We start from the raw sequence: 14,909 nt of genomic DNA on the forward strand, positions 1-14,909 counted from the left end.
CCCCATTACCCTTGATCCCTTTACCTATCAAGAACCTATCTATCACTTTCTTAAATTCACTCAGTGACCTGGCCTGCGCGGCCTTCTGTGGCAAAGAATTCCACAGATTCGCCACCCTCTGGCTGAAGAAATTCCTCCTCATCTCGGTTCTGAAGGGTCGTCTGTTTGTTGTGAGGCTGCCCTCCCCCTCCCCAACACACATTCCCAGGATCGTGCTCGCAAACCTCTTCTGGACTCTCTCTAAGATCAGCACATTCTTCCTTAGATGTGAGGCCCAAAATTGCTTACAATATACTAAATGTGGTCTGACCAGAGCCTTATGAAACCTCAGTAGTACGTCCCTTTTTCCTTCTGTTTTCATTTCTCCCTGTCCTAGGTTTGGATACACTTTACCATTTCTGAAACAGTAATAATAATCACACCAAGTTTCAACTTATTGGCAGAAAAGGAGATGGAACAGAGTTCCTACATGTGTATAAGGACTGCTTTCTGACCCAGAATGTAAAATAAAAGGGAGAATTCACTACTGGATCTAGTAGTAGGGAATGAAATAGACTAGTGAAGAAGAATAAGTGAGGGGACATCGTGGCAATAATGATCTTAATAAGGTTTAAAATATTTGATTATTGAGAAGGACGTAAGCATGACAAAGACCCATAGATTGGCGTAAAACTGGTTTTGAAGGGTTAAGCTTGGGAAAATAAAACAAAAAGGATGGGTGGGATTTTATGGCTTGTTAGCCCTGAAACAGTAAAATGCTACCCAAGGTCAGCTGACCTTTCCATGGTCCACCCCTCCTCTGCATCGATTTCCATGGCGGACAGGACTGTAAAATTCTGGCCAATAGTTTCAAGCAATGATGCAGAACAACAGTGGGAAACACTTAAAATGCTGTTCAACAGAGTCCAAGGAAAATGTACTCTTATGAGAAAAAAGAAGGCCTTTGATGAGGTACCGCATGGTAGACTGTTGCAAAAGATTAAATTTCACAGGATCCAGGGTGAAGTAGCTTAATGGATACAAAATTGGCTTTTTCAAACTGGAGACCTGTCAGCAGTGGTGTGTCTCAGGGTCTTGTGCTGGGTCCACTGTTATTTGTCATTCATATTAATTGTTTGGATGAGAATTTAGTAGGCATGGTTAGTAAGCTTGCAGATGACACCAAGATTGGTGGCATAGGGGAGAGTGATGAAGGTTATCTTGGAATCTTGATCAGTTGGGCCAGTGGGCTGACGAATGGCAGGTGGAGTTTTATTTAAATAAATGCAAGGTGGAGCATTTTGGTAAATTGAATCGGGCAGCATTTACTCAATTAATGATAGGCGTTGGGGAGAATTTCACAGCAAAGAGATCTAGGGGAAAAGTTCATAGCTCCTTGAAAGTGGAGCCACAGGTGGACAGAGTGGTGAAGAAGGCATTCAGCATGCTTGTTTTCATTGGTCAGAACACTGAGTACAAGAGTTGGGACATCTTGTTGAAGTTGTACAAGACATTGGTAAGGTCATACTTGGAATACTGTGTACAATTCTGGTCACCCTATTATAGAAAGAATATTATTAAAGTAGAAAGCGTGCAGAAAACATTTACTAAGATGCTACCAGGACTTGATGGTTTGAGTTATAAGGAGAGGTTGGATAGACTGGGACTTTTTTCTCTGGAGCTTGGATGGCTGAGGGGTGATCTTATAGACGTCTATAACACAATGAGGAGTATAGATCAACTAGATGGTCAGTATCTTTCCCAGGGTAGGGGAGTCTAAAACTAGAGAGCGTAGGTTTAAGGTGAAAGGGGAGGGATACAAAAGGGTCCAGAGGGGCAATTTTTCACACAGAGGATAGTGAGTGTCCGGAACAAGCTACCGGAGGTAGTAGAGGTGGGTACAATTTTGTCTTTTAAAAAGCATTTAGACAGTTACATGGGTATGGAGGGATATGGGCTAAATGTGGGCAACTGGGACTAGTTTAGGGCTTTAAAAATAAACAGGCGACATGGACAATTTGGGCCGAAGGGTCTGCTTCCATGCTGTAAACTTCTATGACTCTATAAAATATAGTGAGACACCACGGATAATTAAAAACGTGGGAACATTTGAAGGTAAAGAAACAGGCATAAGCTAAGTACATGAGCAGCAGAGACAGCATGGAAGAGAGAATATGAAGAGGTTAGGAGAGATGTAAAAAAAAGTTCAGAGACAGGAGCTGTGACATTATCAAGGAGCACAGAAAATACTGAAATATTCCACAGGCATATAAGTAAAGAATGGAAAGTTGGGATGGGAATAGAATCACCGTGGGACAGTTGTTTGATCTTCCTCCCGTGAAGCCTTTAGAGTGTCTTGCCGTGTTGAAGGTGCTTTATAAGTGCAAATTGTTGCTTTATATGATTTATTGTTAAAGGTAATATGCCTTTTTATTCCAGTTGATTTTGGAAATCAAAGCTAGTGCCATTGAGAAGCTGAAACTGAAGGATGAACAAGGTAATTAAAGTATACCTTTGTACATGTTCTTATCATCCTCAATCTTGAGAGAGCTTGTCAGCTGGTCTCAGATGGTAAGAGCTGAATCTTATTTGTATCGATTCATTGGAGTGATGAGTGGAGCTGGATTTGCTCATGTCCAAGCACCCAAAGAATTGTTAACAATGATACCACCGAAAGGGACCAAGGTTTCCAATAAATGTATTTCTGCTGGTATGTTACAAAAGCACTATATTGTATCCTAGTTGATCTCCCTAAACATTGCTCATGGGTAAAAACATTCTTCTGACATTTTTGAATACCTCAGTCTGTTGAATTGAGCATGAAACATATCCATCCAGCTGCCTTCCCTGGCATCTGCACACTTGTACCTTCAGTGGGGAGACCCTAAGTAATGATTGGAAGATGGAGTCATGGCTAATTTTCCTTTGCATAATCTTAGTTGTCTTACTCTGAAACCACTGTAACAGACTGCTAAAACATATCGTCTTTTCAATATCTCATTGCTGTTTGTAGGAGCTTGTGTGCTAATTGGCTGCTGTATTTCTTACACTTCTCAAATGTGGTCACTATTGTAATGCATCATGTTAATTGTATATCCGTTGTGTTTAGCAATATGCATATGGAGGATATCAATCAGAGTTTTGCTTGAGTAATTAAGAGGTTCACTGAAATTGTGAAGTGCTGATTTAGGAAGCATATGCATGTGTTTCAGCCTGTAAATAAATATAAGACTGAATGAAGGTTGATGCCAGTATCATTTCTAACTGGCTTTCAGGACTATAACACTTGAATGTTTGTAAGTTGCTTTCGGTTGCTTTTGTACAACGTGTTTTACCTTCTTTCTGCAACCCGTTAGCTCAGTGCAGACTGCGAATCGAATAGGATTTTCTTGGTCTGTATGGTTTAGCTCCACAGTCAGCAGTTGGGAAGCTGAGATATAAATTGAAGCTTTTTTTCAAATGAATCTGAGTTCAAAGGTCTGCTTTTTGTGTGCCTCTTGACAGCGGTCACATGTTGTTCTGCTAAAATTCACCTCTTTATTTTACAGAAGATGGAACCTGTTTGAGACCAATTGACCGAACTAGCAAGCTACTCCCTCCAGGTGGGTGACAATCTCAAGACAGCATCATACTATTGCAGCGAACCATGTGAGTTTTCTCTTTAGGAACCGTGCTGGTGCCCTGAATGAATGCGTAACATCTCAATAGTTTTATCTCCAGCCTCAATGAATGCAGTCATTCACGATTCTCCCTTTCAGCACTCACTATCATCTCCCCACACACCAGCCCCAAGATTTCTGTTTAAACATTCATGTGTGTTTCTGTTTTTTGCATCCATAGTCTGTGAAGATTTGACTGTGAAGGACATTGGATTGAAAACAGGAAGCACCTTAGCACTTTTTCCTGGTCACGCTCCCACTGATACACAGGTAAGATAATTGATCAAGGCTGTCTTCTGTATATTTTAACAGGTATGGCTTTCTTTCAATTTAAAGCTATAATTGCCAAGATTGTGTCTTTGGCTATATATGCTGTGTTTGTGAATCCTATCTCTCCACTTGCCTGATGAAGGAGCAGCATTCAGAAAGCTTGTGATTCCAAATAAACCTATTGGTCTTTAACCTGGTGTTGTGAGACTACTTACTGTAATCTGCTGTGTGGTAGCACAAGTTTGATAAGCAAATTACCATTACAATAAGATAATGCTAAAGCATCATTTGAGTAGCTCCGCTTGTGTGAATGTTATATTCAAGGGAGCAGTGGCAGGGGTGAAACCATGATCAGGCAGGGGATGAGACTAGCCCATTACACTGGGGGTGTGCTGACCCTGCAATGGTGGTTTGCCTAAGCTAGGGTAGAGTAAAGGATCAGGGTAGCCAATGAGGTTAAACCAAGGCTTTATCAGATGCAATTTTTTAAAGCCATCTTGTCCTGTTGACTAAGATGAAGCATTAAATCAAGCTTTGGAAGGGGTGCAATGCCTCATCCTGTCATAAGACCATAAGGTATAGGAGCAGAATTATGCCATTTGGTCCATCGGGCCTGCTCTGCCATTCAATCATGGCTGATGTGATTCTCATCCCCATTCTCTTGTCTTTTCCCTGTAACCCTTAATCCTCTCATTGATCAAGAACCTATTTATCTCTGTCTTAAAGACACTCAATGACCTGGCCTTCACAGCCCTCTGTGGCAGTGATTCCACAGATTCACCACCCTCTGGCTGAAGAAATGTCAGCTTGGCTCTTGTTTGATTGAGCCCAAGATGGGATGTGATGTCTTGGTAGCTTGAACCTTGTTTGTCCCTCATGGGGACCATGATTGGACTTCATTTGGACTAGCTTTTTTGATTAGAATTAAAAGCAAAATATTGAAAGTGCTGGAAATCTGAAATAAAAGCAGAAGATGCTGGAAGTACATCAGATGACATCTGTAGGTAGAAATTGTTAAATTTACAGGTCAAATGACCTTTCATCGGAAGGGATGTAAATCTCTTTTACTTTTATCTTTAGTAACCAGATATTTAGAATTTGCAGCTATTAATGAACTTTAGAGAGTAATGACAGCACTTCTTGCTTATAGATTCCGTACGACCTTCTGTTCAACTTTAGTGTGTTTATAATCTCATTCTGAAAGTGTCCTCCTTAATGGAGTTTGTTTAGCCCTCAGCTATATACAGTTACATAAAAAGAATGAATGAGAAATAGTAATTTTCTGTGCTTCCTTGGAGCAAACTAGGAAGGCGTGTTTTCCTGTTCTCCACGGAACTCGTAACAGGCAAGGGGCGAATCACGGAATGGTCCGTTGACCTCGGGTGGAAATTTTGGTTTCGGGGCAAGCACGGCTGGAAAATCCTACCTTACATTCCACAAGATGGAAATGCATAAACCATCAGACCATTTGATCCCATGGTTCCAGAATATCAATCTGTTCACTTTTCCAGTGCAGTATGTTTTTTAAAGTGGTTAATATCTTCTTGCTAACCCTTTCAGTTGTTCAGCAGCTTATAGCAAATACAGAGCCAGAGGAAAGGGAGTTCTTAAACTTATTCCATTATTGAATTATAGTCTCATTTTATAGCACTACTTCTGAGATGTTTACCCACATATAGAAACATAGAAGATAGGAATAGGAGGAGGCCATTCAGTCCTTTTGAGCCTGCGCCACCATTCATCACGATCATGGTTGATCATCTAACTCAGTGGCCTTATCCTGCTTTCTCCCCAGAACCTTTGATCCCATTCGCCTCGAGTGCTATATCCAGCCGTCTCTTGAATACATTCAAAGTTTTGGCATCAACTACTTCCTGTGGTAATGAATTCCACAGGCTCACCACTCTTTGGGTGAAGAAATGTCTCCTCACCTCCATCCTAGATGGCCTACCACGAATGCTCAGACTGTGACCTCTGGTTCTGGACTCCCCACCTGCAGGAACATCCTCCCTGCGTCTACCCTGTCTAGTCCTGTTAGAATTTTATAAGTCTCTGAGATTCCCCCCGCATTTGTCTGAACTGCAGCGAAAACAATCCTAACCTAGTCAATCCCTCTTCATACATCAGTCCTGTCATCTCCGGAATCAGCCTGGTTAAAAGAAAAGTAAGATGGATTATGAGAGTAAACTAGCTCAGAATATAAAAACATATCACAAAAGTTTCTACAAATATATAAAACAAAAAAGAGTGGCTAAAGTAAACATTGGTCCGTTAGAGGACGAAAAGGGGGATATAATAACTGGAAATGAGAAAATGGCTGAGGCATTGAACAGGTATTTTGTGTTGGTCTTCACAGTGGAAGACACAAATGACATGCCAAAAGTTGATGACAGGAAGGCTATGGCAGGTGAGAACCTAGAAACTATCATTATCACGAAAGAGGCAGTGTTGGGCAAGTTGATGGGGCAGACAACTCTCCTGGCCCTGATGGAATGCATCCCAGGGTACTAAAAGAGATGGTGGGAGAAGTAGCAAATGCACTAGTGGTAGTTTACCAAAATTCGCTGAACTCTGGGATGGTTCCTGCAGATCGGAAAACAGCAAATGTGATGCCACTGTTTAAAAAAGGAGGTAGGCAGAAGGCAGGTAACTATAGACTGGTTAGCTTAACTTCTGTGGTAGGTAAAATGCTTGAATCTATCACCAAGGAAGAAATAGCGAAACATCTGGATATAAATTGTCCCATTGGTAAGATGCAGCATGGGTTTATGGAGGAAAGGTCATGTTTGACTAATTTGGTGGAATTCTTTGAGAACATTACATGTGCAAAGTACGATGGGGAACCTGTGGATGTGGTGTTTCTGGATTTCCAGAAGGCATTAAAGACTGCTACAAAAGATAAAGGTGCAAGGTGCTACGGTGACATATTAGCATGGATAGAGGATTGGTTAACTAACAGAAAGCAAAGAATAGGGGTAAGTGGGTGTTTTTGTGGTTGGCGATTAGTGCAGTGGTGTGCCTCAGGGATCAGTGTTGGGACTGCAATTGTTTACAATTTACATAGATGATTAGGAGTTGGGAACCAAGTGTATTATGTCAAAGTTCGCAGATGACACTAAGATGGGTGGCAGAGCAAAGTGTACAGAGGACGTTGAAAGTCTGCAAAGGGATAGATAGTCTAAGTGAGTGGGCGAGGGTCTGGCAGATGGAGTACAATGTTGATAAATGTGAGGTTATCCATTTTGGTAGTAATAGCAAAATAGACTATTATTTAAATGGTAAAAAGTTGCAGCATGCTGCTGTGCAGAGGACCCCAGGTACCCTTGTGCAGGAATCTCAAGGAGTTGGTTTGCAGGTACAGCAGGTAATTAAGGCAAATGGAATTTTGTCCTTCATTGCTAGAGGGATGGAGTTTAAAAACGGTGAGGTTATGTTGCAGTTGTATAAGGTACTGGTGAGGCCATGCCTGGAGTACAGTTTTGGTCTCCTTGAGAAGGATATACTGGCACTGAAGGGGTTGCAGAGGAGATTCACTAGGTAGATTCCGGAGTTGGGAGGGTTGGCTTATGAGGAGAGACTGCATAGACTGGAGCAATACTCATTGGAATTCAGAAGAATGAGGGGAGATCTTATAGAAACATATAAGATAGAAGGAGGGAAGTCGTTTCCACTGGCAGATGAAACTAGAACTACGGGTGTAGCCTCAAAATAAGGGGAAGTAGATTTAGGACTGAGTTGAGGAGGAACTTCTTCACCCGAAGGTTTGTGAATTTGTGGAATTCCCTGCCCAGTGAAGCAGTTGAGGCTACCTCATTGAATGTTTTTAAGGCAAGGATAGATAAATTTTTGAACAAAAAAGGAATTAAAGGTTATGGTGAGCGGACGGGTAAGTGGGGCTGAGTCCACAAAAAGATCAGTCATGATCTTACTGAATGACAGAGCAGGCTGGAGGGGCCAGATGGCCTACTGCTGCTCCTAGTTCTAACATTCTTATGTTCTTAACCTTCACTGCACTCCCTCAAAAGCAAGAACATCCTTCCTCAGAAAAGGAGACCAAAACTGCACACAATATTCTAGGTGCGGCCCCACCAAGGCCCTGTATAATTGCAACAATACATCCCTGCTCCTGTACTCGAAACCTCTCACAATGAAGGCCAACATACCATTTGCCTTATGATGCACCAACATTAACTACTTTGTATTTCATACATTTTAATTATACCTGATTATATTTCTTAAATTACCATTTTTGGAATTTCTTTCTGCATAACACACTGCTTCCTGAACCTAGTAGACAGGCTGGTGGATGGTGCCTTACACCCTGGAACAATGAATGCAAGGATGGTTCAAAATACCTTCAATTTTCATTTTCTTTGCTGAAGTAATAGCTGATGAAGAGCCAACTACAAGCATTTTGTGTCCTAGCCTGTTGGCATACTAATGTGTGTGCTGCCAGATTTATTTGTATCAGATTTTCCTGAATTTTCTCAACTCTTGACTGTCTTTGTAAATGTACTTTTGTATCAGTTATTTCAATTGTTTTTTTAAATTCTTCTCTATAGCTGTTCCTGTACTTTTCAGTTGGGGACAGTCCTCACTTGAGCCCTGAAATGGAGATTACAGTAGAACAGAGCATCTCTGTCCAAGAGGTAAATATATGAGAGGTGTATGCCATCACAGGTTTCTCTGCAACATTCTTGTGTATGAATTTCAAATCAGTGCCATCACACTGTTCTATGAATGATGGAATCTGCATGAAGAATAAATTCTATAATCTGCCCTTCTATGTGAGCAAGTATGTTTAATACCTATAATAGTTATTTTTATTTGAGATTTGATAAATACAAACTTGTACTGAATACAGAATAGTGTGCAACTATTTATTCTGTCCTTCAGAGGAATATAGGAACAGGAGTAGGTCATTTAGCCCCTTGAACTTGGTCCATCACTTAGTTAAATGACTGATCTGCATCTTAACTTTAGATTTTTATTTGTTCATGGGATATGAACAATGCAAAGTCAGAATTTTTGTCAGTTGCTAAGCGTCATTAAGAAGGTGGTGGTACGCTACTCTGTTGAAATGCTGCAGTCTAGGTGTCGTATGAACACCCACAGAGTTACTAGGTAGGGAGTTCCAGGATTTTGATTCAGTACTGATAAAGGGACAGTGATACAGTTCCAAGATAGGACAATTAGAGCCTTGGTGGAGAAATTGCAGGTGGTGGTGTTCTCATATCTTTACTGCCTTTATCCAATGAAGTGGTAGAGGTCGCAGGGATTGGAAGGTGTTGTCAAAGGAAGCATGGTGAGTTGTTGCACTGCATCTTGTAGATGGTGTATATTACAGCAACAGTGTGCCAGTGGTGGAGAGAGTGGATGAGATGCCAATCAAGTGGGCTGCTTTGTTCTGGTTGGTGTTGAGTGTCTTGATTTATTGTTGGAGCTGCACCCTTCCAGGCAAGTGGAAAGCGTTCCATCACACTTCAGGTTTGTGTCTTGTAGATGGTGGACAGGCTTTGGGCAGTCAGGAAGTAGTTACTCACTGAAGAATTCCAAGCCTAAGATCTGTTCTTGTAGCCACACTATTTATTAGGCTGATTTATTTCATGTTCTGATCAATGGTTAACTACAGGATATTGAGGTGGAATAATCATTGATGGGAATGTCATTGAAGGTCATGGGGAGATGGTTTGGTTCTCTTTTGTTGGAAATGGCTTTTGCTTTGCCTTTTGTGTGGCACAATGCCACTTAATAGTCCAAATCTGAATATTGTCCTGGTCTTGTTGCATATGGGCACAGGTTTCTTCAGTATCTGAGGAGTCATGAATTGTGTTGAACACAGAAGTATCAGTGAACTTGCCCTCATCTGACATGATTGAGGGAAGGTCATTGATACAGTGAAGATGGTTGGGCTGAGGGCACTACTCTGAAGAATTCCTGCAGGCTGAGATGATTGGCCTGCAACAACTAATGCAGTCTTCCTTTTGAGCTAGCTAAGTATGAGTTCAGCTAGTGGGGATTCCCATTGATTTCAATTTTACCCGGGTTTTTTGATGCTGCCTTGATATCAAGGAAAGTCACTCTGCCCTCACCTCCTAGAATTTAGCTGTTTTATCCCTGTTTGGCCAAGGCTGTGATGAGGTCAGGAGCTGCATGGTTCTGGCAGAATCTAACTTGGCATTGGGGAGCAGGTTATTGTTGAGTAAGTGCTGCTTAATAGCATTATTGACAAGACCTTCCATCATTTTGCCTATGATTGAGAGTAGACTTACGGGTGGTAATTGGCTAGATTTGTCCTGCTTTTTTATGGATAGGTCATACTTGGGTTATTTTCCACAGCAATTAATATTTACCAGTGTTTTAGCTGTCTGGGATAGTCCTCTGCAAAAAAAGGGCACTAGCAGCACCTCCCAGATGGGATTTTCCCACCTGAGCAAATTTATGCATCACGGGAAATACGCTGGCTGTTCAGAGATTGAGATCTCCACAGTCACAGAGAGGCCCCCATTGCCCCTCCCTCCTCCAAGATGTAACATTTCCTAGTTAACTATGCAGGTAAGTAACATGGAATTGTCTCAAGTCTTAGGCTCTAGCTCCGAGACATTCATAGAGGTTTGCAGGGAACAGGGGAATTGCCAACCAGAAGTTTAAACTTCCCCTGCAATTCCTGTATAGGCCTGAGCCTCAGAGCTTTCACAGGGTGCTCAGGTATGCCCTTCAGTCAAATATCCTGATCCCAACAATTTGGACACTGGAGGCTATTCCCAAAATGTTTTGCTGACTGTCAAATGTCTCCTTAGCTTTTTGGAATTGCTTTGATGGACATATTTCAGAGTGGGAGCTTTTGATTAGTGACCAGTAAAACAGACTGCACTGAGCTTTCAGTGTGTGGGATGGTCCCATGAAAATTGCAGCTCATCCAAACAGTTGCCATGTCAAGTCCAACCATCTCATCATTGCTGTCCTTTCCAATCTTCACTGGTTCCTGGTATTCTAATGCTTCAAATTTGAAATTCTCACCTGAGTACTGTCCTCATGATATCATCTATATCACCACTCCAACTTCCTGCAATTTCGTCCAAATCCTCCAGCCCACATCCCATTTCTCAACACTGATCTTACAGATCTTTCCTTCGCTTCGCCCCACCATAGACAACCATGTCTTCAGTTATTTGGGCCCGAAAACTGGAATTAATCCCCTTAAATCTTTCTACTTTCATCTTTAAGGCTTCTTTTAAATAGCTAATAGCTTTGACCAAGCTTTTGGTCACTATTCTGAATAGCTTCTTTGGCTCATAATCCATTTTCTTCATTACACTTCCTTGCAAGTGCTTTGGATTTTCTTTTAACATTACTGGTGCTAAATCAATATAAGTGTGGCGATTCAGGGATTTTCACAGTAACTGCTTGCAGTGTTAATGTAAACTGACTTGTGACACTGATAAATAAACTTAAAACTAAACGTGTTTTTTCACTGTCTCTTTTGTTCTAGTGCATGAAGCTGATGTTGGAGAAAGCTGGATTAACAGGTATATTAGAATGATGGTGCCCTCTTCAGCACAGAACTTCACTGCTTAAGTAGTGGCCTCTGTTTATTTGTAATATTTTGAGGCTTACTTTGTGCTGAGGAAAAGAATGGTTAAAATACAAAGGAGAAAAACATTTGCATTTTTAAAAAATTCATTTTTATGGGATGTTGGTATTGCTGGCTGGGCTAGCATTTATTGCCCATCCCTAGCTGCCAGAGGGCAGTTGAGAGTAAACCACATTGCTGTGGCTCTGGAGTCACACGTAGGACAGACCAGGTAAGGACAGCACATTTCCTTCCCTTTAGGACATTTGTGAACTAGATGGGTTTTTCTGATAATGGTTTAGTGGTCATCAGTAGACTTTAATTCCAGATTTTTATTAAATTCAAATTTTGCCATCTGCCGTGATGGGATTCGAACCTGGGTCCCCAGAGCATTAGTCTGGATTGCAAGTCCAGTGATAATTCTGCTGTACCTCTGCCTCCCCTATCATGAGGAAAGAGCAGGTGTATGAGACTATTGCAAGGTGCAGACTTCAGAGTGGCAGGTATATTTTTCTTGAGATTCTGCTCAAAGTGAGACGTGAAACCATAAATTTATATTCGTGATGGTCCAGATTTCTGACCATTTTGTTCAAATGCTGCTTTAAGGAATGAACATTTAACGATGCAATGGTTAACAAATTGGTTCCATTTGAAAGGCAAACTATATTTCTCATCGTGCTTTGTCCAATTTTCACTTTGTTTGACTATGTCAAAGATAATATAATTCCCACATACTATCATGACAAAATAGCAATCTAGGCTATATTGGTATCAATCTGTGTGTGAAACATTGTGAACATGAACAGGGCCTGGCCTATTACCACCAGAATACATGTATTCCAAAGACAAGTAGTGTGCTTGTGTCATTGTGCATAAGTCTGTCCCATTCACCATTCAGTAATAGAGGATGACCTACATGCAACGAAATTGAATTAGCAGCATAATTATCACAAGGTTACCAGAATTTAATTTGCAATAGATTACTGGGAACCAGCATTATTTCAGATATTATTAAGCATCCATTGGTAGGAGGATAAGTTAATAAAGATTTTGAAGTCTAAATCAATGCGCTTCCACTGATCTGCAAATTTGGAAGCCATCCAATAGTTTTCTGTCTTCATGCAGTTACTCTGTGTGAGCTGATGCCCTTCCATAAAGGATCCAGCAAAGTTAATGTATTAGTTATTTAGAATACCTGCAGCAGTGTAAGCATAATTTTTAAAGAGATATCAGCAAACATGCAGCTAGCTTTCTAGTGAAAGCTTACTGCCCCTGGAGGAGATGGTGGTGCTACTAAAAGTTTACATGGCAGTGCAGTGGTTACATAGTGGTTCGCACTGCTGCCTCCCAACACCAGGATCTGGATTCGAATCCTGGTTTGGGTTACTGTCTGTCTGGAGTCTGCACGTTCTTCCTCCCTCCCTTCCCGCCCACCCCCCCCCTCCTCTCTCTGCGTGGGTTTCCTACGGGTTCTTCAGTTTCCTCCTACATTTCAAAAGATGTGCTGGTTAGGTGCATTGGTCATGGTAAATTCTTCCTCCGTGTACCCAAACCAGTTGGAGTGTGGCGACTAGGGGATTTTCACAGTAACTTTGTTGCAGTATTAATGTAAGCCTACTTGTGGCATTAAATAGTTTAAAGACCGTGTATTCTGTTAAACTCTTGTGGCTGTTTATCTACAGGAGGACATTGGCATTTAAGGAAAACTGACTGGTGCTATGAAGCTGGAGAGATTTTGAAAGATGAAGTAAGTTGATGAGGTGGAGATGAGCTTTACCTCAATATTACAATAAACAACAGTTATTCATTTACCTTGCAATGCCATTGTGATACCAGGGATAGTATTGGCAACAACACCATCTTCACTCCACTAAGCAATTGAGACCAAATAGCGCAGTTAAGATGGCAAAAAGTATATGTTATTTTACTGCACAGTCATTTGTTAGGCTTCAGACAGGAAAATTATTAGATACCTTTTGAATGCTCTCTGAATGATGAATTATAATTTAAGCTCATGTAATTGAGGCATGCTGTATATCTGATCACTGGTCACCACCTGACTGCTGGGCATCACCAACCAGAATCATCTTCTGGGACCCGAGTTTCCATCTGTAGGCCCCAGCCCTCGTACTTGGCTCTATTGCTCTGGGAACATTGTGAGACAGAATTGGTTGCTCCCTCGCATGGAAACTCAGGGGCTCCTCCTTAGGTTGTTCTTGTGTACCCTCTACTGGCTAGTTTCAGAATTGTAGAGGTTTAGGCGCAGAGTTCCCACATCATTGATCTTTTGTTTGAAATGGAGTTTGAATATGATTTCCCATAGTGACTAGGCGATGATTTTTAGAATATAGAACCTCAACATTGACTGTCACTTTATGAATGATTTATGCAACATTTATGTAGTTTGTGGAGACTTTCCTTTTGTTTGCTAAACAGGGAGAGTACACACTGTACGTTAAAATTTCATTGCCTTTAAGCTGTTCAAACCTTGACAGTTATTTGGAGATGTGTGGGAAGTGAAGAAAACCACATGAACTTCAAACATAAGACAGTGACATTTCCATTCAGCTAGTGTCAGAGGTACCATGGCTGCAGTGTTTCCATCCACAAAATGCATTGCAGAAACTCAGCAAAACTAGTTCAGCAACACTTTCCAAATCCACGATCTCTACCACTTAGAAGGATAAGAGCAGCTTGCGCAGGGGAACAACTCTGCCTGCAAGATCTCACTCCCGTTCCTAGCTGAAATCTTGTAGAGGTGACAGGGCTCTTGCCCACTAGCTGTAGAGCAGGCCAGAAGCCCACATCACCTTTTTTTAGGTGCATCTCATTCCACTCAAGTACTTGACAGTCCAGCAGCAGGCCTCCTTCCAGGGTCAGGACCCCGGGGGAAAAGTCCACCCACCAAGAATTACTAGCCATCCAGAAGCTGACGGCTGTGTTGCGCTGCAGGGCCACTGAGCCAGTGGCTGCCCTGGTGCAGCACCTGACCAAGGCCTAGGATTGTCACTGGATCTCAGGCCAGAGGTGAGCGTTGGCAGGAGGGAAGATGGGGCCGGGGGTTTGGAAACTAAAGCAGGGCAATGTCTCTCAGCAGGTCCCTTCCCCATTCCTATTGCAGGGTCCTTTCCCCTTTTCCGTGTTAGATTCCTCGATCAGACGCTGAGTACCTTTGAGTGAGGCCCTCCCCGCCTTGTGAGCCTGTAAGGACAAGGATGTTGTTTGCTGTTCTCCCACGTAGCAACCCTTCCATTGGGTTAATATCAGCAGGCATAAATTTCCCCATTAAGAGCCTCAACTGGCAGAGGGGTGGAAGTGCTGTCCACAAGCCTTCCTGATCACTTGATCAAGCTGATGGTGGGTCCCTACTCGCCACCTTCTTGCCTGATTAATTCTCCCCATCTCAGCCCTCCACCAAACTCTTCACA

General features: G+C 41.9%; 1 protein-coding gene across 6 annotated transcripts in view; it reads left to right on the forward strand.

Moving 5' to 3' along the window:
* The window catches only part of usp40 (ubiquitin specific peptidase 40), a 132,753-nt gene that overhangs the window by 85,438 nt on the left and 32,406 nt on the right, over window positions 1–14,909 (forward strand). For all 6 annotated transcript variants that reach the window (XM_080198609.1, XM_080198606.1, XM_080198607.1 and 3 more), the window contains 6 exons: window positions 2,419–2,476; window positions 3,528–3,581; window positions 3,820–3,908; window positions 8,471–8,557; window positions 11,401–11,437; window positions 13,164–13,228. In XM_080198609.1, the coding sequence (XP_080054735.1) occupies window positions 2,419–2,476; window positions 3,528–3,581; window positions 3,820–3,908; window positions 8,471–8,557; window positions 11,401–11,437; window positions 13,164–13,228 (390 nt within the window). The remainder of the gene's footprint in view (window positions 1–2,418; window positions 2,477–3,527; window positions 3,582–3,819; window positions 3,909–8,470; window positions 8,558–11,400; window positions 11,438–13,163; window positions 13,229–14,909) is intronic.

Source organism: Carcharhinus amblyrhynchos, chromosome 11 (assembly GCF_965287045.1).
Source record: "Carcharhinus amblyrhynchos chromosome 11, sCarAmb.v2.hapA, whole genome shotgun sequence".
In the NCBI taxonomy this organism is placed as follows: Eukaryota; Metazoa; Chordata; class Chondrichthyes; order Carcharhiniformes; family Carcharhinidae; genus Carcharhinus; species Carcharhinus amblyrhynchos.